The 22056-nt window shown below is 46.5% G+C and overlaps 1 protein-coding gene across 1 annotated transcript in view; it reads left to right on the forward strand.

The window, feature by feature from the left end:
* Window positions 1-22056, forward strand: part of LOC126438108 (peroxidase-like) — a 181745-nt gene that overhangs the window by 92648 nt on the left and 67041 nt on the right. Inside the window, exons 7-8 of the mRNA XM_050090519.1 lie at window positions 13347-13629; window positions 20138-20349. Of these exons, the coding sequence (XP_049946476.1) occupies window positions 13347-13629; window positions 20138-20349 (495 nt within the window). The remainder of the gene's footprint in view (window positions 1-13346; window positions 13630-20137; window positions 20350-22056) is intronic.

Raw genomic sequence — 22056 nt, forward strand, 5'->3', positions numbered from 1 at the left:
CACATTAACAGAGCGTGCAAAACTGCCGCAATATCGGATAACGCAAGGAAAGTATTAAGGCCTTGTGACTCCTAATTGAACTGCGGTGCCAGTGTTGACATTAATTGATTCAGAATTGATCACTTTTAATTAAAAAGTGGCGTACATTGATGTTATATTCAGCTATTGAACACCAGATGCAAATGTTGAACATAAAATTAATGAAGAAAATGACTTGGGATTTCAGCTACTTGATTGAAAACAGATGCAATCGATTAGCACAAATGTATTTTAACTCACGGCCTTCAATCATCACATTACATGACTCTCCTACCACGCAGTGGCAATAAATTGCGTTTGCGTGGAGTAAAGCGCGATAACTCAAAAGTAATTTCTATCGACTGACCCAGGCGTAATGCTAAGTGCGAGAAGAATTCTACAATACACAGTCCATGAAACCCTCGTGGAAACTTTGCCGACGTGATCCAACAAATTAATCAGTGGCCGGAGTGGGCGCAATATCACCGAATACAGCGTGGCGGAGCGGCGTCGTTGTGTGGACGTCGGCCCACCTCATGGTGCTGCAAGGCTGCACTCGTCTATTCACTCCTAGCTATCTTGCTCAGTACATAGCTGAACCAAAACATTCTATGTCCAAGCTCAATCTTTCCATTTGCTGTCCTAAACCGCAGAGATGCTCACTCTTTCTCAGGCAAGCTGAGTAAAGAACGCCACGTCCGCACTCTAGGCAAGCAGGGAACGGAAGACACCTACGGAGACTTCTCCCAGTCCGCTCTTCGCCTCGGTTTCCCCTCCAGCAAAATCACTTCCGCCAATTGCAGCGCAAGTCGCGTTAATTATGCGTCGCTTCCCAGCACTGACCAATGCCTGCTCTGGGAAGTGAAAAAATTCCCACAAAATTTCCCTTCCTCTCAACATGTGCTATTTAGCTCCTCCCAGGCCACCCATCAAGGTTAGCGTCTGCACAAAAACCAATTTTTCCGGAATTCTGATTCCCAGGGGAGTACATCAAATTCCTCGGTCCTACGATCCCATCGGAGGCCGGCGTATTTCATTCTGTCGCTCTTCACCTCATTTACTTTAGACTCTGTGGACCGTGAATTCAGTGTGAAGTTGCTATAGTCACGAACACGCATATTTTGAACTCTGTTGACCGCTCCACCGTACCTTTGCGCGGCTTTCTCGCATGTTTCACTGAAAACGGGACGACAGACATTTATCAACAGGTGTACAATTTCTCCGTGTGCTTTCCGGCACACCAGCATGGGGTCAACCGCCCACTCACTGTCACTCATCTTAAGGCAGCTGGAGGCCGCGCCCCATTACCGCTTTCTCAGAGCTTAAACCGCCATAAGCTGCCTATTGTTGCTTCCCTTCGCCACTCCCCCGCCGGCCAGGGTGTTCAACTCGAATACTCCCCTGGGATAAACTAGCTTCCAGTAAATCGACGAGTTTCCACAAAGTTTTCATGTCGTGTGAATTACTTTAAAACCATCACCCGACATTAATTATTCCAATACGTCCATACTATACCCTCTACAAGATGCATTGTGCCTTGTCAGTCATTCTTGTTCAGCGCTACTGTTCACTCAACGTGAGTTAGGTGATCTTTAATGACTTCATGTAAGGGGCATAGTTTTTGCCATCTTACAATTCCAAAACTTGATTTGTTATGTGAAACAGAAGGATGATGTAATAAAAATAAAGAAAACAATAAAGATTTATCATATAGCTGTGGAAGCGCAGTTTCCTCAACAAAAGCGTAAAATCAAAAAACCGAAAAAGAAAAATACATAAAACATCGCTTCAATACTTCATCGACTTCATATAAAACATATTTCTGTTATTCATAAACAACTTTCCCATTTATCAGTAATAACAGAAAACTCTTGCCTTTAATCATTATGAATAAAGTTCTATTGAGTAGAAAATAATAATTCTATATTTTTTTATTTTGTGCATGTAAACTACATTTGCATCAAATGTAATTGTGTTGGTTACATAAAGACACAGAAGTTACGCAATCAGTAATTTATATTACTTATAAAATGCAATTTGTATTCTGTAAGGATATTAAATACACAGTGGACTAAAACTGAATGAAATGCGGTCCGAATGATGTGCAAAAAAAACAACCAAACAAATAAAAAACAAAGCGACGTCGTCAGCTCCCACTTTCTCTATTACAAATTCATTTTTTTCTTTCCCTACCAGTATTATCGGCAATCCTATCATTTACTATGTTATTTGTGTAGTGTACCGAAACTACCGAACCGTAGTGTTGGTAGAGCAAACCTCTAGCTATTATGAATGTTCTAAGCATTGTGTACTTCTACGGTTTCCCCCTTTATCGTTGCTTCCACTTCCAGGTTACCTATTCCTGGATGCCTTAGCGAATACTCTACTAACTTATCTTTTCTTTTGCTAACCGTTATCCGTAAGCTGCTAGCCTCACCTTTTCTTTCTAATATCTCTTAATTCTGTACTTCGCATCTGCGTACGTACTCTCCAAGCCACTGTACAGTGCACAATGGAGAGTACCTAGTACCAATATCGTCAATTTTCTTTCCCGTTCCTTTCGCATACTGAGCGAAGGTAAAATGAGTGTCCATACAGGGTAACCTTTTGGTTCAAATTGAAACAGGTGATAGTGGTTCCACAACCGATTTTACTGAGATAGGCAATGATCGGAAATGCATATTTATTGGGCTATAGACATACACAGCGTACACCACAAACAAAAAACCAACGAAACTCACAGCGCTTGCTCAAAGTGAAGACCGCCTGTCTCATTGCATGTATTGCAATGACGTATGCAGTTATGCCGCACTCTTGAAAAGATCCCGGTTGTCTGTTGTACACTGAAACAGGCATCGGCTAACAAACAGCGTAGATCCCTGACAAACAAACAGACATACTGTACACAACTTAGCTCATAGCACGTGTGTCATGTGGCAACCGCGTGCATCGTAATGGCGCAGTAACCTGTACCGCATGCACACCACTATCCTAAGTGTCAGTTGTCCAGAACATCAGACAGCTTGTGATGTGTCCATGGTAAGTGTTGTTACTACTGTGCACAGTGCATGACACGTAGTAAAGGACAGAATGTTACTCATCACGAGAGCTGGCAGACATGCATCTGTGAGAGTTTGCGGCAGAACTTCATGCGCCGTTGCCATGCAAGCAATGGCACTGGCGGTCGTCACTTCCAACAATTACTATGAGCGACGTTGCTGCTATGCATTGTACTCTGTATATGTCCATAACACAATAAAAATGGATTTCCGACCATTGGTTCTCTATCTCAGTGTATCGAATGCGACTCAACAATTGCCGGCCGGAGTGGCCGTGCGGTTCTAGGCGCTACAGTCTGGTACCGAGCGACCGCTACGGTCGCAGGTTCGAATCCTGCCTCGGGCATGGATGTGTGTGATGTCGTTAGGTTAGTTAGGTTTAAGTAGTTCTAAGTTCTAGGGGACTGATGACCACAGCAGTTAAGTCCCATACTGCTCAGAGCCATTTGAACCATTTGACTCAACCATTCCCTCTTTCAATTGAACACAAAAGGTTTGAATCATCGTTTATGCTTCTGTAACCGCTCTAATCTCTCTTACGTTCTTCTCAGAATCCCTATTCGAGATATACGTAGGTGCTTACTATAGTGGTCTCATAGTCTCCTTCCAATACAGGTTCCCTAAATTTATCCAACAGAGTTTCGGGAGACTACGTGCTCTTTCTTCCAAGTACCCCCTTTTAAGTTCCCCGAGCATTTCTGTTACACTTCCGTTACGGTTAAACCGATCTGTTATGATTCTAGCAGCGCGTCTCCGATTTCGTTCAATGTCTGTTTTCATGCCTTCTTGGTAAGGACTCCGAACACTGGAACTACACTGTAGAATTCGTCACACTAGGGTCTCTTACGCGATTACGTTAGTAGGTGCGCTGTACTTTCCCACAACCATTCCATTAAAGTCGTCCATTCGCCTTCCCTAATACTGATTTTACGTGATAGTTCCATTCCATATACCTGGTTAGCAACTCTAAACAATTATATGATTTTATGTGCTGAAGGTGTTCACCACTAGTGTTTTACTGAGAAAGATTCTTGTCCTTTATCTTTATTATAGACATTATCTTGCAAGTATCTGCAGTTAACACTGTAGCAGTATTTAATCGGTTACACCGGCGCCTTGTATGTGGTTTCCTTCACAGATGCACGTTGCTTTCCCACATAGTTTAGAAGAAATTTAAGCCTTCCTGTCGCCTTTCCTAAAAATGATTTTGTGTGATCGTCCAGCTCCATGTCCATTCTTAACCCCAGTTATTTAATCGGTGTGACATGTTTCTGAAGGTACACCTACATCTACATGGTTATTGTGCAATTTACATTTAAGTGCCTGGCAGGGGTTTCATGAAATCGCCTTTAAAAGCTACTTCTCTACCGTTCCACACTCTTTCCGTGTGAGCCCTGATTTCTCTTTTTTTATTGTGATGATCATTTCTCCCTATGTAGGTGGCCACCAACAAAATATTTTCCCACTCTTAGGAGAAAGTTGGTTATTGAAATTTCATGAGAAGATCCTGCCGCAACGAAGGACGTCTTAGTTTTAGTGACTGCCACCCAAGTTTGTGCATCATATCCGTGGCTCTCTCTCCCTTATTTCGCGATAATACAAAATTAGCTGCCGTTCTTTTAACTTTTGAACTTTTTCGATGTCCTCGGTCAATCCTTTCTGATGTGGTTCCCTCAGCGGACAGCAATGTTCCAGAAGAGAGCGAACAAGCGCAGTGTAAGCAGTCCGTTTAAAAGACCTGTTACATTTTGTAAGTTCGCTGCCAGTAAATTGCAGTCTCTGGTTGCTTTCCCCACAACATTATGTAAGTCATCGTTCCAGTCGTAATTGTAATCCGTAAGTACTGAATTTACAGCCTTTAGATTTGCATGATTTATCGAGTAGCGGAAATATAGCGGATTCATTTCAGTACTCGTTATTATTATTACTATGTAGTATTCTGCCTAGTGGCAGGTCTGTGTCTTCGTACGGAGAATTTCTGATGTCAATGTTCCCTGTTTTCAGCTTCCTCCTTCAGTCTGCTGTATCTCTCTCCATCTTTCACGCCATCCAAAAGCTGAATTCTTCTTCTTCCTCGTCCTGCCATTCCTTTAATTTTCCCTTCAATGACTTCGTGTATGAGCCCTCTGTGTCCAAGTATGTGTCCGATCCAGTTGGCCTTCCTCTGAAGAATAGCATTCAGAATGTCTCTCTTCTCTCCTACTCTTCTCAGTACATTGTTATTCGTCACCCGGCCGGTCCACTTGATCTTCTCCATTCTCCTCCAGCGTCACGTTTCAAAACTTTCAAGGTATTTCTTTTCCTTTTTTCTCGTAGTCGACGTCTCTGGTCCGTACAGTGCAATGCTCCAGATGTAGCACTTCACCAGATTCTTCTTTAATTCCAAGCTTAACTTGGTGGTCAGCAAACTCCTCTTCTTATAGAATGCAGTTTTGGCCATAGCGATTCTTGCTCGAATTTCGCTGGTGCATAGGGCATCCTTTGTCATCAAATTTCCCAAGTACTTGAACTGTTTCACATCGACCAGTTCTCGATTGTAGAGATATCTGCATCACTTTTGATTTTTCGATGCTGATTTTCATGCCGCATTTCCTTCCAGTTTCCACCAACTGATTCATCATGTGTTGCAAATGGTTCAAATGGCTCTGAGCACTATGGGACTTAACTTCTGAGGTCATCAGTCCTCTAGAACTTAGAACTACTTATACCTAACTAACCTAAGGACATCACACACACCCATGCCCGAGGCAAGATTCGAACCTGCGACTGTAGTGGTCGCGCGGTTCCAGACTGTGGTGCCTAGAACCGCTCGGCCACCATGTGTTGCAGTTTTCTTTGATTTTTAGCAAGCACTACCAGGTCATCGGTATAACTGATGGTATTGATGAAGTGTCCTACTGTCCTGAAGTTTCCGCATCCTTTCAAAGCTTCTCTCGCTTCCCATACAGGTTGAACAGACTCGGCGATAGTCCGCAGCTCGTGGTCGTGCGGTAGCGTTCTCGCTTCCCGCGCCCGGGTTCCCGGGTTCGATTCCCGGCGGGGTCAGGGATTTTCTCTGCCTCGTGATGACTGGGTGTTGTGTGATGTCCTTAGGTTAGTTAGGTTTAAGTAGTTCTAAGTTCTAGGGGACTGATGACCATAGATGTTAAGTCCCATAGTGCTCAGAGCGATTTGAGCGAGACTCGGCGATAGACAGCATCCTTGTCTGACGCCTCTTCCTATTTCCACGCTACTTGTTTCTCCATAGTTTAGCCGCACCTACACTCTTTGTCCAAGGTACAAATGTAGATGACTTTTCGCTTTTCGTTTTTTACTCCATACAGATATGTCATCTAAATCATTTTGCAAGCAGTTTTGATCGTCTGATTCTCGTAACTGATGGTTCGTTACTTACCTACGTGTTGGATACTATCGGTTTCTTACTCTTTGTTATACATACTATCAAGCTTATATACTGAGGTAATAAAAGTCGTGGTATAGAGACATACACATGACGGTAGTATCGCGTGCACAAAAAAGGGCAATGCACTGGCGCAGGTGTCATTTGTACTCATATGATTCATTTGAAAAGGTTTCCGAGCAGATTATGGCCGCATGAAGGGAATAGACAGACTTTGAACGCGGAGTGGTAGTCAGAGCTAGACGCATGGGACATTCCATTTCGGAACTCGTCAGGGAATTCAGTACTCCGAGGACCACAATGTCAAGAGTTTGCCGAGAACAGCACATTTAAGGCATTCTCTCTCACTACGAACAACGCAGGGACCGACGGCCTTCACTTAAAGACCGAGAGCAATGGCGATTGCGAAGAGGTGTCATTGCTAACATACAAGTAACACTGCGTGAAGTAACCGCAGAAATCAATGTGGGACGTACGATGAACGTCTCCGTTAGGACATTGCGGCTTAATCCCTACAGATTTTTGCAAAATGGCTCTGAGCACTATGGGACTTAACATCTGTGGTCATCAGTCCCCTAGAACTTAGAACTACTTAAACCTAACTAACCTAAGGGCATCACACACATCCACGCCCGAGGCAGGATACGAACCTGTGACCGTAGCGGTCACGCGTTTCCAGACTGAAGCGCCTAGAACCGCACGTCCACACCGGCCGGCACAGATTTTTGCACAAAAGCTTGTTTTCCTCCAGTGAATCCATTTTAACATCTTTCTCTAGTGTCACATTTCGAATACTTTCACTTATACCACAGTCCATTTTTCAGTGCCATACAATGCTGTGACCAAGACGTACAGTTTCACTTATTCCTCCATAGATGTTCTGTTGTCCGCCTATTCTGCTCAATGGTCAGCGCTTATGACAGCTGTGCAGTGGGCCCGGGTTCGATTCACCACTGGGTAGGAGATTCTCTTCGTTCGAGGTCTGGTTGTTGAGTTGTCCTCATTACCATTTCATCATCATCCACACGCAAGTCACCCAGTGTGGCGTCACCTTAACAAGACTTGCAGCTGATAGCCGAACTTTCCCTGATGGAGACTTTAGGGCATCAATGCCAGTTCATTTCATTTCAGTGTTCTGTCAATCTTTGCTACCTAAGGAACTTCCTATCGCCTAAACCAGACCACAGTTGATATGTTCCTACGGTCCGCCATCTCGTTTACTTTGTAGATATACTTCAATAATCCTGATAACCCATTGTTTCAAAAGGGATTTTTCCAACGACACAATGCGAGTTTGTACTGGACTGAAGCGCGTCCATTGGATTCGTGTCAGCAAACACCACATGCCATCTATACCATTCGATTAATTTCAGCCCAGCTGAAGAAAATGTCCGCGACGTGGACGCCGTGTAGTCGAAGACTGTCGTCTTGGAAAACGAACCCAAAATGCTGCCTAAGATTGTAGGATCCTGTTCGGTTATCACTCGGCGATCAAATTACCTTTGATAGAAATGAGACGCGAAAGAAATCCGTACATGAAAACGGTCCAAAAGAAGACTGACTTACTTCCCTGCTCAATCCATGGAGTTGCATGCCTGAAACATGGACTGGTACCTGCGTGCGTTCGTACTATTCGTCACAAGGCCTGAGACAAGTTCTGCACTCGTCGGTGAAGAAGACCTGACACCTTTGGTTCGGGTTCCATTCCTGCTGTTATTATGACGAGGAGCGCTTTTTGTCTCGTGATAGCAATGGAACGTTAACACGAAGTCGCTACGTTGTACGCGATATCAGGAGGCAAGTCTCAGTGCTGACAATGTTTCTTGCCGTAAAGTGACTATGTGCGCGTAGTGACCTTCCGAGGTTTATTGACGTACTGACGCTGGATTGTCCTGCTCATGATTGGAGGCAAAGAACAGATCTGAAAACGCTGGTTCACTTTAATCTTCGTTACACTGGTGGCAGTATGTAGCAATTTCCTACGTTCTAAAGAATGTGAGAAGTGATGACGATGGCGCATATTAGTAATTTATGGAGCAGTTTTTTATGTAAGTTAACGACACGAGAGTTTTGTAAACCCGAGAAAATAGCACACTGGTCCCTTTGGAACGCCGTAGATGGTGCAGAAATGGTACCAGGTGATGATGAGACCCTACACCACAGACATCAGTCGTGGAAGTGAAGTAATATTATGCACATGCCTGTCGGTTATATGGAATCAGCGTAGTAAGATGGGACAACATGAACGCGTGACAGAATGCTAGAAAGAGGCCATCGTGGTTAGAGGTGCCTATGACCACACCATAAATGAAGTTGCCTGATTTCGTATTATAACAACACGCACTGTCTAACATTCTTCAACTAATTCCCATAGATGGTTACGACAGTAGCTCGCAACCAGCTGACCAGCATAGCCGTTTCCGAGATGCCCGTTCCTAGGCGTCGGCACGTAACAGTCTTTCCTATTTGCGGCCCGCATCGTCGCTAGAATGACCAGCCTTAACTTGTGCACGTCTTATACACTTTTCTTAGCGTGTCACATGCCCGAGACGCCACCAGGCGGCATTCACTGTCGCGGTTTTTCAGTGAACTTTATTTCAGAGAGGTGTCCATTTTTCAAGAAAAAAAATTTTTAATAAGTTGACAGTAGGCAGAACACGTTTAACTACTAATAAGGTTCAGTTTAAGATGAACGTGAAGAATTTATTGGCGGTGAAGCTAACTCTTCTTACTTCATTAACGAATTTCTTAGTGGCACCATGTGAGGTATAAACTCTGGTCTCCAAAATTTATGGACGAAAGTAATTTTCTCATAATATGTGACTGCCATGTAACATAGCTCGATGACGCTTGGAACATACATAGAAAGAACTGCTGAGGGTAAGTGAAAGACGTACCCAATGAAGCAAACAGAAATGGCACTTTCATTGAAACACAATAACTACACTGCTCATCACGACTTGTGATGGTCCCTGATCGCCGGCCGGGGTGGCCAAGCGGTTATAGGCGCTACAGTCTGGAACCGCGCGACCGCTACGGTCGCAGGTTCGAATCCTGCCTCGGGCATGGATGTGTGTGATGTCCTTAGGTAAGTTAGGTTTAAGTAGTTCTAATTTCTATGGGACTGATGACCTTAGAAGTTAAGTCCCATCGTGCTCAGAGCCATTTGGACCATTTGAACACATAGATGTCAATATGCCAAAGCCGATGTTTTTCGACAATGTTGCTGGCTGCATTTTTAATGCATTCTCACCTCTCGTCATATGAAGGGATATGATAATTAAATGGACACCCTAGCTGCAAACAGACGTTGATATACATTCCTGGAAATTGAAATAAGAACACCGTGAATTCATTGTCCCAGGAAGGGGAAACTTTATTGACACATTCCTGGGGTCAGATACATCACATGATCACACTGACAGAACCACAGGCACATAGACACAGGCAACAGAGCATGCACAATGTCGGCACTAGTACAGAGTATATCCACCTTTCGCAGCAATGCAGGCTGCTATTCTCCCATGGAGACGATCGTAGAGATGCTGGATGTAGTCCTGTGGAACGGCTTGCCATGCCATTTCCACCTGGCGCCTCAGTTGGACCAGCGTTCGTGCTGGACGTGCAGACCGTGTGAGACGACGCTTCATCCAGTCCCAAACATGCTCAATGGGGGACAGATCCGGAGATCTTGCTGGCCACGGCAGTTGACTTACACCTTCTAGAGCACGTTGGGTGGCACGGGATACATGCGGACGTGCATTGTCCTGTTGGAACAACAAGTTCCATTGCCGGTCTAGGAATGGTAGAACGATGGGTTCGATGACGGTTTGGATGTACCGTGCACTATTCAGTGTCCCCTCGACGATCACCAGTGGTGTACGGCCAGTGTAGGAGATCGCTCCCCACGCCATGATGCCGGGTGTTGGCCCTGTGTGCCTCGGTCGTATGCAGTCCTGATTGTGGCGCTCACCTGCACGGCGCCAAACACGCATACGACCATCATTGGCACCAAGGCAGAAGCGACTCTCATCGCTGAAGACGACACGTCTCCATTCGTCCCTCCATTCACGCCTGTCGCGACACCACTGGAGGCGGGCTGCACGATGTTGGGGCGTGAGCGGAAGACGGCCTAACGGTGTGCGGGACCGTAGCCCAGCTTCATGGAGACGGTTGCGAATGGTCCTCGCCGATACCCCAGGAGCAACAGTGTCCCTAATTTGCTGGGAAGTGGCGGTGCGGTCCCCTACGGCACTGCGTAGGATCCTACGGTCTTGGCGTGCATCCGTGCGACGCTGCGGTCCGGTCCCAGGTCGACGGGCACGTGCACCTTCCGCCGACCACTGACGACAACATCGATGTACTGTGGAGACCTCACGCCCCACGTGTTGAGCAATTCGGCGGTACGTCCACCCGGCCTCCCGCATGCCCACTATACGCCCTCGCTCAAAGTCCGTCAACTGCACATACGGTTCACGTCCACGCTGTCGCGGCATGCTACCAGTGTTAAAGACTGCGATGGAGCTCCGTATGCCACGGCAAACTGGCTGACACTGACGGCGGCGGTGCACAAATGCTGCGCAGCTAGCGCCATTCGACGGCCAACACCGCGGTTCCTGGTGTGTCCGCTATGCCGTGCGTGTGATCATTGCTTGTACAGCCCTCTCGCAGTGTCCGGAGCAAGTATGGTGGGTCTGACACACCGGTGTCAATGTGTTCTTTTTTCCATTTCCAGGAGTGTACTTCATTGGGGACATGTTGAAAATGTGTGCCCCGACCGAGACTCGAACCCGGATCTCCTGCTTACATGGCAGACGCTCTATCCATCTGAGCCACCGAGGGCACAGAGGATAGTACGCCTGCAGGGACTTATCCCTTGCACGCTCCCCGCGAGACCCACATTCCCAACATGTCCACACCACTAGTGTGCGCCTAATAGATGTTTGCCCAGCATACTCATTACTCGTTGCAGATTAATCTACGTTCATATACAGTTAAAATATGGCTTCCCGGCCATTGACCTTCTTGTGCGAACGCACACGCTATACCCGAACTCGTACGGGACTTGGTAGATTAACCTGAGTGTGATGGGCAAACATCTATTAGGCGCCCTACGAATGTAGTGGTGTGGACATGTTGGGAATGTTGGTCTCGCGGGGAGCGTGCAAGGGATAAGTCCCTGCAGACGTACTATCCTCTGTGCCCTCGGTGGCTCAGATGGATAGAGCGTCTGCTATGTAAGCAGGAGATCCGGGGTTCGAGTGTCGGTCGGGGCACACATTTTCAACGTCCCGAATGAAGTATATCAACGTCTGTTTGCAGCTAGGGTGTCCATTTAATTATTTCATTCTAGCGAAGCTGCATGGTCATCAACGGTAACTGTTCTTTCGGGAACAGATACTACCTTCACATATATATCATCATTTTAGTGATCCAGGTATTATGCTGTGGGGAGAGATTATGTTGCGTGATTCGTGGTGTAGTGACTATCGTTGCTGCCTATGGATGACAGGGTCCTGGGTTCGATTCGCGGCCGGGTCGGGGATTTTCTCCGCCCGAGGACTGGGTGTATGTGTTGTCCCCATCATTCGAGGAAGTGACGAGACTGGACCGTAATAAAGATTGGGAATTTGTACAGGCGCTGATAACCACGTAGTTGAGCGCCCCACAAAACAAATATCATCATCATTATCTTGTGTGGGCGTACTGACCTCCAGATCTTTGAACATGGTACACTCACCGGTCATCCTTATTGTGACACAGTACTGCTATCGATGTGGTGGGATGCATTCGGCCCTGACTTCGTTTTAATGGGTGACAGTACGCAACCACATGGAACTCTGCAGGAAAATGATTCAAATGGCTCTGAGCACTATGGGACTCAACATCTTAGGTCATAAGTCCCCTAGAACTTAGAACTACTTAAACCTAACTAACCTAAGGACATCACACACACCCATGCCCGAGGCAGGATTCGAACCTGCGACCGTAGCAGTCCCGCGGTGCCGGACTGCAGCGCCAGAACCGCTAGACCACCGCGGCCGGTAACTCTGCAGGAGGAGGAGCTCTTGGAACAAGAGGATATTTGCTGAGCGCACTGGGTTGCCCGTTCCCACGACTTAAATGCTGCAGAACACTTATGTGTGCACTGGGGAGACGTACCACTGCACGTCCATGTGCACCGACGACTAATCCACCAACTGGCAACCACGTGGGTGGAGGAAAGCGGCGCCCTATGACAAGAACTCCTTACCAACCTTGTGACCAGCATGGAATCACGTTGGAGGGAATGCATTGGCGTCCCTGGTGACCACACTCCCTAATGAGAACCACGTCCCGCCTTTTATAATGTCCAAGGGATCGTCGTAAATCGTGGTGACCTCAGAGTAGGAGTACTTATTGTATTTAAATAAAAGTGCAATTTCTGTTGGATGTGAGGTCCGCCAGTTACGCAAAACACCGGTTTTTCTCAGTACCCAAACATGTTTCGGAACCACTGTGCCATCATCAGTGGGTTTTCGTTTTTATTTAACCCACTGATGATGGCACAGTGGTTCCGAAACATGTTTGGGTACTGAGAAAAAACGGTGTTTTCCATAACTGGCGGACCTCACATCCAACAATTTTAACTGCAAACACGGCCAATACAAGGAGCCGCAAAACAAAATTATGAATAGTGCCACTTCTGTTCGTTTCATTGCGTATTTGTTTCAGTTACTTCTGTACTATACTGTAACAATTCTTTCAATGTATGTTCCGAGTTTCAGCGAGCTATATTACTTGAGAGTGACACATCATCCCTTAAGTTTGCACACCACTGTAGTTTAGTGGTGTGGCTGAACCGTTGCTGAGCTGGCCGTGTCCCGCAGTGGCGCAGTCGGGCTCGAAGGGCATCCTGCAGGCGCCGCCGCCGCCGCCGGTGGTGGTGCCGCCGCTGACGCCGCAGCAGCTGGACGCGGCGGCCGCCTCGGCGCTGGAGCGCGTGCGCCAGCGCGTCCAGTTCCTCGCGGCGCTCTTCTCCGGGGGCGTCGTCGTCGCGCCGGGCACGCCGGCCGCCTGGCACCAGGAGTTCTTCCAGACCACCAACCGCACGCTCACCACGGGCCAGCAGGCGCAGAAGAACGTCGAAGCCAGCGTCGGCCTCATCCAGGAGTGAGTAGCGCGGCGCGCAGGGCGAAGCAGCGGTCCTGGGCTGTCGGTTGTTGGGGAGAACGAGGAGGTGTCGATGGGCGAACATGGGAGTGAAAGGAATGAAGGCAGTGAAGGAAGTGAAGGGAGTGAAGGGTGTGAAGGTCGCACTTGGACAACCTTCCGAAATGCCTTAAAAAAATGACGAAGTAAATACTCCAGAATTAGAATCAAGAACAACTGGCAACTTGGCTTATCTAAGTTACCTGGCTGTAGCGAAGCAGCTTAAAACACTTAATAAGGCAAGGCTTCCGGTCCAGATCCTATACTAGTCAGGTTCCTTTCAGAGTATGCAGATACAACTGCAATCATACACAACCGCTCGCTCTTACAAAGTGTAAGTGGGCTGTTTAGGTTTTTATGTTGGTAACGCCACGTGGCGCTCTGTATGAAAGTCACTGACTGTGCTGTGTGCAGTCTGTGGCTGGTTTGCGTTGTTGGAATATTTGCTATTGTAGTGTTGGGCAGTTGGATGTGAACAGCGCGTAGCGTTGCGCAGTTGGAGGTGAGCCGCCAGCAGTGGTGGATGTGGGGAGAGAGATGGCAGAATTTTGAGAGCGGACGATCTGGACGTGTGTCCATCAGAAATATTAAATTTGTAATGTTGGATATCATGAAATGATATATACATGATGACTTTTGAACATTATTAAGGTAAATACATTGTTTGTTCTCTATCAAAATCTTTCATTTGCTAACTATGCCTTTCAGTAGTTAGTGCCTTCAGTAGTTAGAATATTTTATTCAGCTGGCAGTATTGGCGCAAGCTGTATTGCAGTAGTTTGAGTAACGAAGATTTTTATGAGGTAAGTGATTCACGAAAGGTATAGGTTATTGTTAGTCAGGGCCATTCTTTTGTAGTGATTATTGAAAGTCAGATTGCGTTGCGCTAAAAAAAAAATATTGTGTCTCAGTTTAGTGATGAGCAGAATAAGTAAAGAGAGAAATGACTGAGTACGTTCGGTTTTGCTCAGCTGTTTGAAAATCAAATAACGTAGAGGTTTACCAGCACAGTAAATCATAAATTTTTCTAAGGGGACATTTCAAAAGGTCCGTACCTAAAGACTGCAGGCCGGCCGAAGTGGCCGCGCGGTTCTGGCGCTGCAGTCTGGAACCGCGAGACCGCTACGGTCGCAGGTTCGAATCCTGCCTCGGGCATGGATGTGTGTGATGTCCTTAGGTTAGTTAGGTTTAACTAGTTCTAAGTTCTAGGGGACTAATGACCTCAGCAGTTGAGTCCCATAGTGCTCAGAGCCATTTGAACCATTTTTTAAAGACTGCAAAGTTGTACAAGTCACGCTATTACCCAAGAAAGGAACAAGGAGTAATTTACTGAATTACAACCCATATCATAAACCTCTATTTGCAGTAGAAATTTGTAACATATACTGTGCTCGAAAACTAGCGATTTGATGACAAATAGCCAACCCAAAAAAAATGGTTCAAATGGCTCTGAGCACTATGGGACTTAACATCTGTGGTCATCAGTCCCCTTGAACTTAGAACTACTTAAACCTAACCAACCTAAGGACATCACACACATCCATGCCCGAGGCAGGATTCGAACCTGCGACCGTAGCAGTCGCGCGGTTCTGAACTGACCGCCTAGAACCGCTCGGCCACTAGCCAACCCAGATTCAGCAAATATCAATCTTGTGAAACGCAACTAGCTCTTTGCTTTCACGAAGCAATGAGTGCTTTTGATATGTGACGTCAAATTGATTTTTAGATTTCCATGGGGTTTGACACTGTTCCTCACAAGCGACATCTAATCAGATTACATGCCTATCTAGTATCGTCTCAGTTATGGGGCTGGATTCGTGATTTGCGTCTAGAAAAGTAGGAATTCGTTGTAACCGACAGAAAGTCAACGAGTAAAATATAAGTAATATCTGCTGTTCCAAAAATACATAAACAATTTAGGAGACAATCCGAGCAGTCCTCTTCCTCGTAGATTGTTTGCAGATGATGCTGTCATTTACCGTCATGAAAAGTCATCAGATGATCAAAACGAATCGGAAAATGATTCAGATAAGGTAGAGTAATTGACTCTAAATCATGAAAAGTGTAAGTCACTCACATGAACACTAAAGACAATCTCCTAAATTTCAGTTAAACGTTAAATCACATAATTTTTTTAAAGGCTGTAAACTAAACTAAATACTTAGGGATTGGAACGATCACACAGATAATGTTGCCGGGAAAGCAATCCAAAGACTGCGATTTATTGCCAGAACACCTAGAAAATGTAACAGATCTACTAAAGAGACTGCTTACCCTACGCTTGTCCGCTCTCTTTTGGTTTATTGTTGTGCGGAGTGGGATCCACATCAGATAGGACTGAAGGAGAACAGTTCAAAGAAAGGCAGCTCGTTTTGTATTATAGCGAAATGAGAGAATGGCTCTGAGCACTATGGGGCTTAACTTCTGAGGTCATCCGTCCCCTAGAACTTAGAACTACTTAAACCTAACTAACGTAAGAACAACACACACATCCATGCTCGAGGCAGGATTCGAACCTGCGACCGTAGCGGTCGCGTGGTTCCAGACTGAAGCGCCTAGAACCGCTCGGCTACACCGGCAGGCGCGAAATGAGAGAGAGAGTTCCACGGTCATGATACACGAATTAGGGTGGCTGTCATTAAAAGTAAGGCATTTTTCGCTGCGGCAGGACATTATCATGAAATTCCAATCACCAACTTTCTTCTCAAAGTCTGAGAATATTTTTTTGGCGTTCGCCTGCATTGGGGGAGGTAAATGTAAATGTCGTGTGACTAGGGCCTCCCGTCGTGTAGACCGTTCGCTGGGTGCAAGTCTTTGCATTTGATCGGCGACTTGCGCGTCGTGGAGATGAAATGATGGTGATTAGGACAACACAACACCCAGTCCTTGAGCGAAGAAAATCTCCGACCCAGCTGGGAATCGAACGCGGACCCTTAGGATTGACATTCTGTCGCTCTGACCACTCAGCTACCGGCGGCGGACCTGGGGGAGATGATGCCCACAATAAAATAACAGACGCAAGGATTTAAGTGTTCGTTATTCCTGCGCGCTGTTCGAGAGGGGAACAGTACAGAAGTAGCTTAAAAGTGGCTCGATGAATCTTCTGTCATGCACTTAATTGTGAACTGCAGATGATTCGTGTGGACGTAACGCATCATCTCCTGGCCGAGCCTGTATGTTCGCCCTGTTTGCTCCTTTTGGGGCTATAAACAGTTTCTGGTACCTGGGCTTAAGCGCTTGTGACTTTCCCGGGTGGTAGTCACTTTTTAGAACACAGGAGTCCAGGCAGAAAGCAGCGCTGTACAGAATATTTCGGTTATTGCGAGCAGCATATGCCCACCTGAGAGTCCAGATTTCTGTTCCTTAATCTGATTGACTGAAAAGACTAAATGATAATTAAATCCTCGAATCGCTTTGAAACTTGCGAAACTGATAGTCTGCCGATGGCTCTTGTGGGGAAAGGAGATGTCATGTGTCCCCTGACCTTTCAATGTGTTATACTTTCTGAAGTCAGATACTGATGATCGTTCAAGAACAAAAAGGTACTTATCTTTGGAGCCTTTCTGGGCAGTATGCTTCAATAAAATCTCGGTTTACAAGCAGTGTCACTTCGAATAAAACACCCGAACTTTCGACCGTTAGTAGCAGTTAAAATTATCGTGCCAGCCCTGGCATTCAGTAATTTTAACTCCTGATGACGATGCCAGAGACATCTATCGAAAGTTCGAGTGTTTTATTTGAAGTGACGCTGCTTGTAAACCGAGAAGATTTTTTTGAAACCAATTTAATGCCCAAATAAGGAAGATCACAACAATAAGAAGTGCGCTCCCGTGCAATGGGGTGGAATTTGCTTTAGTGCTTTTCCAGTTTTTCTAGGCGAGTGTTGCATTTTAGTGGGCAAGTATGTGCTCACTTTTGGCTGGGAGTCCAGTAGCTAGCTGGAAATAGTGTACAGTGAACGAACCGAACATTTTGAGATTAATCGACTCCAATAAATTCCATTTTATTCCCTGGAAATTTGAATGTGGTGCTTTGACTGACGTTTTGCCTATTGACCTTAAACTGTTATCAGGTTGTATCTTTGTGGGAAAAAAATGGTTCTGAGCACTATGGGACTTAACATCTGAGGTCATCAGTCCCCTAGAACTTAGAACTACTTAAACCTAACTAACCTAAGGACGTCACAGACATCCATGCCCGAGGCAGGATTCGAACCTGCGACCGTAGCGGTCGCGCGGTTCCAGACTGAAGCGCCTAGAACCGCTAGGCCACACCGGCCGGCTATCTTTGTGGAGATATTAGGTGAAAAGAGTTATAGGACCAGCTGAAGGCTGTGTATGAAGTGTCAGCGTGCACTTATTCCATTCCTGTGGTCGGATCTTTCAGTCGTTTTGAAAGTAGTACATACATTGGCCAGAAAACATGGTCGGATGCCAGTCTAGCTAAGTATACGTACACACCACCAGCGGGTTGTAATCGATTAGATTTGCAATTTCCTGTGACGGCTAGAACGTCCACCAGAGTGCAAGACTGCTGTTCGTATTTCTTGTTGTTATCAGACCTGGTAGGAAATACAAGAGGCTTGAACAGCGTTAGATGTTGAGTGATAATTGTGAAGGCCACGGATTTGCCGCATACTCATGTGAGACAGTGTTATCAGCACGTGACAGTGTGTTTCGATTTGGCCAGCTGGTCGAATTGTGCAACAGCGAGTTTCTTGGGACATTCGGGTGGAACAGTGACCCGATGTTGGACTGCGTGGGGACTTGAGGTCAAGTATCCTTGTCGTCAAGGTTCCAGTCGACCACGTCTCATCACCAAAAGGAAGCCGGCTGGTGTGGCCGAGCGATTCTACGCGTTTCAGTCTGGAACAGCGCGACCGCTACGGTCGCAGGTTCGAATCCTGCCTCGGGCATGGATGTGTGTGATGTCCTTAGGTTAGTTAGGTTTAAGTAGTTTTAAGTTCTAGGGGACTGATGACATCAGAAGTTAAGTTCCATAGTGCTCAGAGCCATTTGAACCATTTTTTGTTAACAATATTAGCTTATTCCCAAGAATAAGCAGCTTTCACTCAGTTAATACTGGACAGGAATCAGACCTGCATTTGGTTCCGACTTCTTTAACTCTTGTGCAGAAAGGTGTGCAGTATGATTCATAAACATTTTATTTTTATCTGTTATTACTTTTATGTTGTAATTTCATGTACTGACACGTTCCATGACCTTGGAGCTTTGCTCCTCAATTTGGCCCTACGGAACTTGACGTGTAAATAAAAAATAAATGGTAGGTGTTGCCACATCCGGTTTCAATCTCTCTGCTGGAAGGAGTTGTTACTAAGTCGAGTTTCTATCCATGCTTACTCCAGTACATAATTTCTTCCTGTTATTTTAGACATGTCTTTTGTACAAACTCTTGTGTTAACTTGATAGAGCTGTACCAGATTCTTCCCTGGGACTATTATGTTCAAGTGTTGGATAAATTTGGTGATTGAATCCAATACTTTTATTTTTATAAACAATCGTGTCGCTTACAGAAAATCTTAATTTATAATTTACAGTAATTTACTAACATCTACGAAACTGAAATGGTTTTTTTGATGTCATCAATCCATAACTGTGTAACGGTTACCCCTCGGCTCAGGACGTCGAGGTTGGACTGGTCAGGCGTGGACATTGCAAGTGTTGGAGGCCGACCTCCGAGAACTGGTGAGTGTTTCAGTATTACGCCCGAAGGCGTCATTGAAACAGTGGTATCTATAATAACGTTTTATCAACGTGACTGCTACAATGAATACTGTCTTCTCCGGCGTGCTGGAAATGGGCCGGGCTGATCGCTCAGGCGTTGGCGAAGAGTGGCAAGCACAGCACTCCGGCAGCTCACGTAGCCTGCGGCAGATCTGGCACGCTGCCTGGCAGCGAGGAGGAGGGGGGTGCGGTGGTGGGGACCAGCGAGGTGGCCCGAAAATGCGCCTCTGTGGATACAATGAGTTTCAGCGCTCTCGAAGATGGACACGCACTTAGACCTGTACCCACAGTATCTTCCAGACGGTGGTCGTCGTCAAGGCGAGAGCGAAGCATTTTGGTTTGCATAACTGCAAGTCCTTGATCTGCTTCTTTTGTTACAGGGCAATATTCTGTTCCGTACAAGGCTAGTGGCCGGATTGCAGACCGGTATATTTTCAACTCGATTGGATCCAGGACCTTATCGCAAAGGAGACCAGTCATTGTCCACCATGTAAACTGTGTTCAAGCACAGATGTAGTTTCTAACAATTTCTTGTCTTTTTTGAAGTATACTTTCGTTGAGTGACCATCCGTGTAGGCTATTCATGTTGATAGGATCCATGGAACACGATGAGTTGAGGAACCTAACAACTCTGCTAGCACTGGAGTCGGACACGATAATCTTTCCTGAACTGGTTAGCTCTTGCTGAAGAGCCGTCTCTAGCCGGCGCCCTCGGCGCGTTGCAGGTTCCAGCTGACGCCGCAGCAGGGCACGTTCGCGCTGCCCAAGTTCAGCGTGCTCAACACGGTGATCGCGGACACGTGCCCGCGCACGGCGCGCTGCCCCGAGCGCGCCAAGTACCGCAGCGCCGACGGCTCCTGCAACAACGTGCAGCACGACGCCTGGGGCAGGGCGGGCACCGCGCTGCAGAGGATCCTGCCGCCCAAGTACGACGACGGTAGGTCTGCTCCGCTCTGCTCTGTGCGCAGCGCAGCCTGCTGCTGGGACCGGTTCTGGTTTCTAGCACTGCTTTCCTACCTGCCCTTACTCGTGTTTGGACGTGCTTTTATACGTGGTAAATTGCCTAAGACACGCTCCCTTCTTTATTCGCGAGTGATTCGAGATACTGAAACGAAGTTTTCAGCGAATTATTCCACTGGGAGACGTGACGATTAAGTCCTTTCCAATAAAACGGGGCCAGGTGCTGACGGATCCACAACCACACACACTCTTGCACTTCCTCGCCCGACTGAAACCGACGTCCACGCATGGTTTTTTTTCTTCGGTCGTCAAAGACGTGTACAAAGGATGCTGCAGTGTTTCCAGACCAAATCGTCGATGCGTAGCCTCGTTCGATTGGTAAGTTAGGGGCAGGCGTTACGTGCAACAGGATAATTCCGTCTGAGAGCATTTGTGGGCGTTTTTACTTTATGGTGCATCACAGTTTCTGCAAGGTGACAGCATATTGCTGGTCATTGTGTGGTTCTATGCTCGAAGAAATCGACCCCTCTGCCGTCTAGGAAGGTCATCAGTGTTGTAACGGCGACCGGGACGGTCGCGGGGTTGAAATTACGGAAAGCACGGCGGGACCCACGGAGAGGCCCGCGAACAACAACACAACGGGAGAGGAGGGACATGACCAACGAAGGACAGAACGAACAACAACAAGATCGAACAATGGAGTCACAAGGAAACCTAAGAAACACGTCCACTCGTACACAGAACAATAAAGTAAGCTGTCTAAAGCGAGGCGATGTGTTCGCAGACGTACGCGAGATTAGACTGGCTGGTTGAGCTTTTTTTTCCCTTTATTGAGTTTCAGTTCCCCCCGAAGGGGGCGGGCTGGCAGCAGCTTAGTATGCTGCTCTTCAGCCTACAGAATTTGTTTTAAAAAGATGAAGATAATAAATAATAAAAACAGGCGATAAAATTGGTGACTTAAATGGTAAAATGGCGGAAAATCGTGGAACTTAAAATATATACAAAGGATTGATGATGCTAATAAAATACATAAGAAGCAGGCAGGTAAAAGAATAGAAGTATAATTAAAAAAACACGGTGACAGTCTGGTTTCTGTTCGCAAGAAATATAAAATTTACACCCAGCGACAGCATGGTTTCTGTTCGCAACACTTTGGAAAGAGGAACAACACTAAACATCCACTTGAACACTGCACTAAAAAATTTTCTCAAATATGATCTGTACCGAGCGAGGTGGCGCAGTGGTTAGCACACTGGACTCGCATTCGGGAGGACGACGGTTCAATCCCGTCTCCGGCCATCCTGATTTAGGTTTTCCGTGATTTCCCTAAATCGTTTCAGGCAAATGCCGGGATGGTTCCTTTGAAAGGGCACGGCCGATTTCCTTCCCAATCCTTCCCTAACCCGAGCTTGCGCTCCGTCTCTAATGATCTCGTTGTCGACGGGACGTTAAACACTAACCACCACCACCAAATATGATATACCACAGCCGAGGACAGGGGGAGGGGGGGGGGGGGGGGAATGGCTGAGCGAAAGGCAAGCGCTTAAGTAGTCTATCGGGGGCACCGCTATTGGCCGCTGGGACCACGTGTTCCACTGTGGCGCCCTCACACTAAAAGCGGGCCAGGAGGCGCGCGGCACCACAGCTTACGGCGCGATGGTGCAGAGACGTCTAGGGTTTATAT

This window comes from Schistocerca serialis, chromosome 1 (genome assembly GCF_023864345.2).
Source record: "Schistocerca serialis cubense isolate TAMUIC-IGC-003099 chromosome 1, iqSchSeri2.2, whole genome shotgun sequence".
In the NCBI taxonomy this organism is placed as follows: Eukaryota; Metazoa; Arthropoda; class Insecta; order Orthoptera; family Acrididae; genus Schistocerca; species Schistocerca serialis.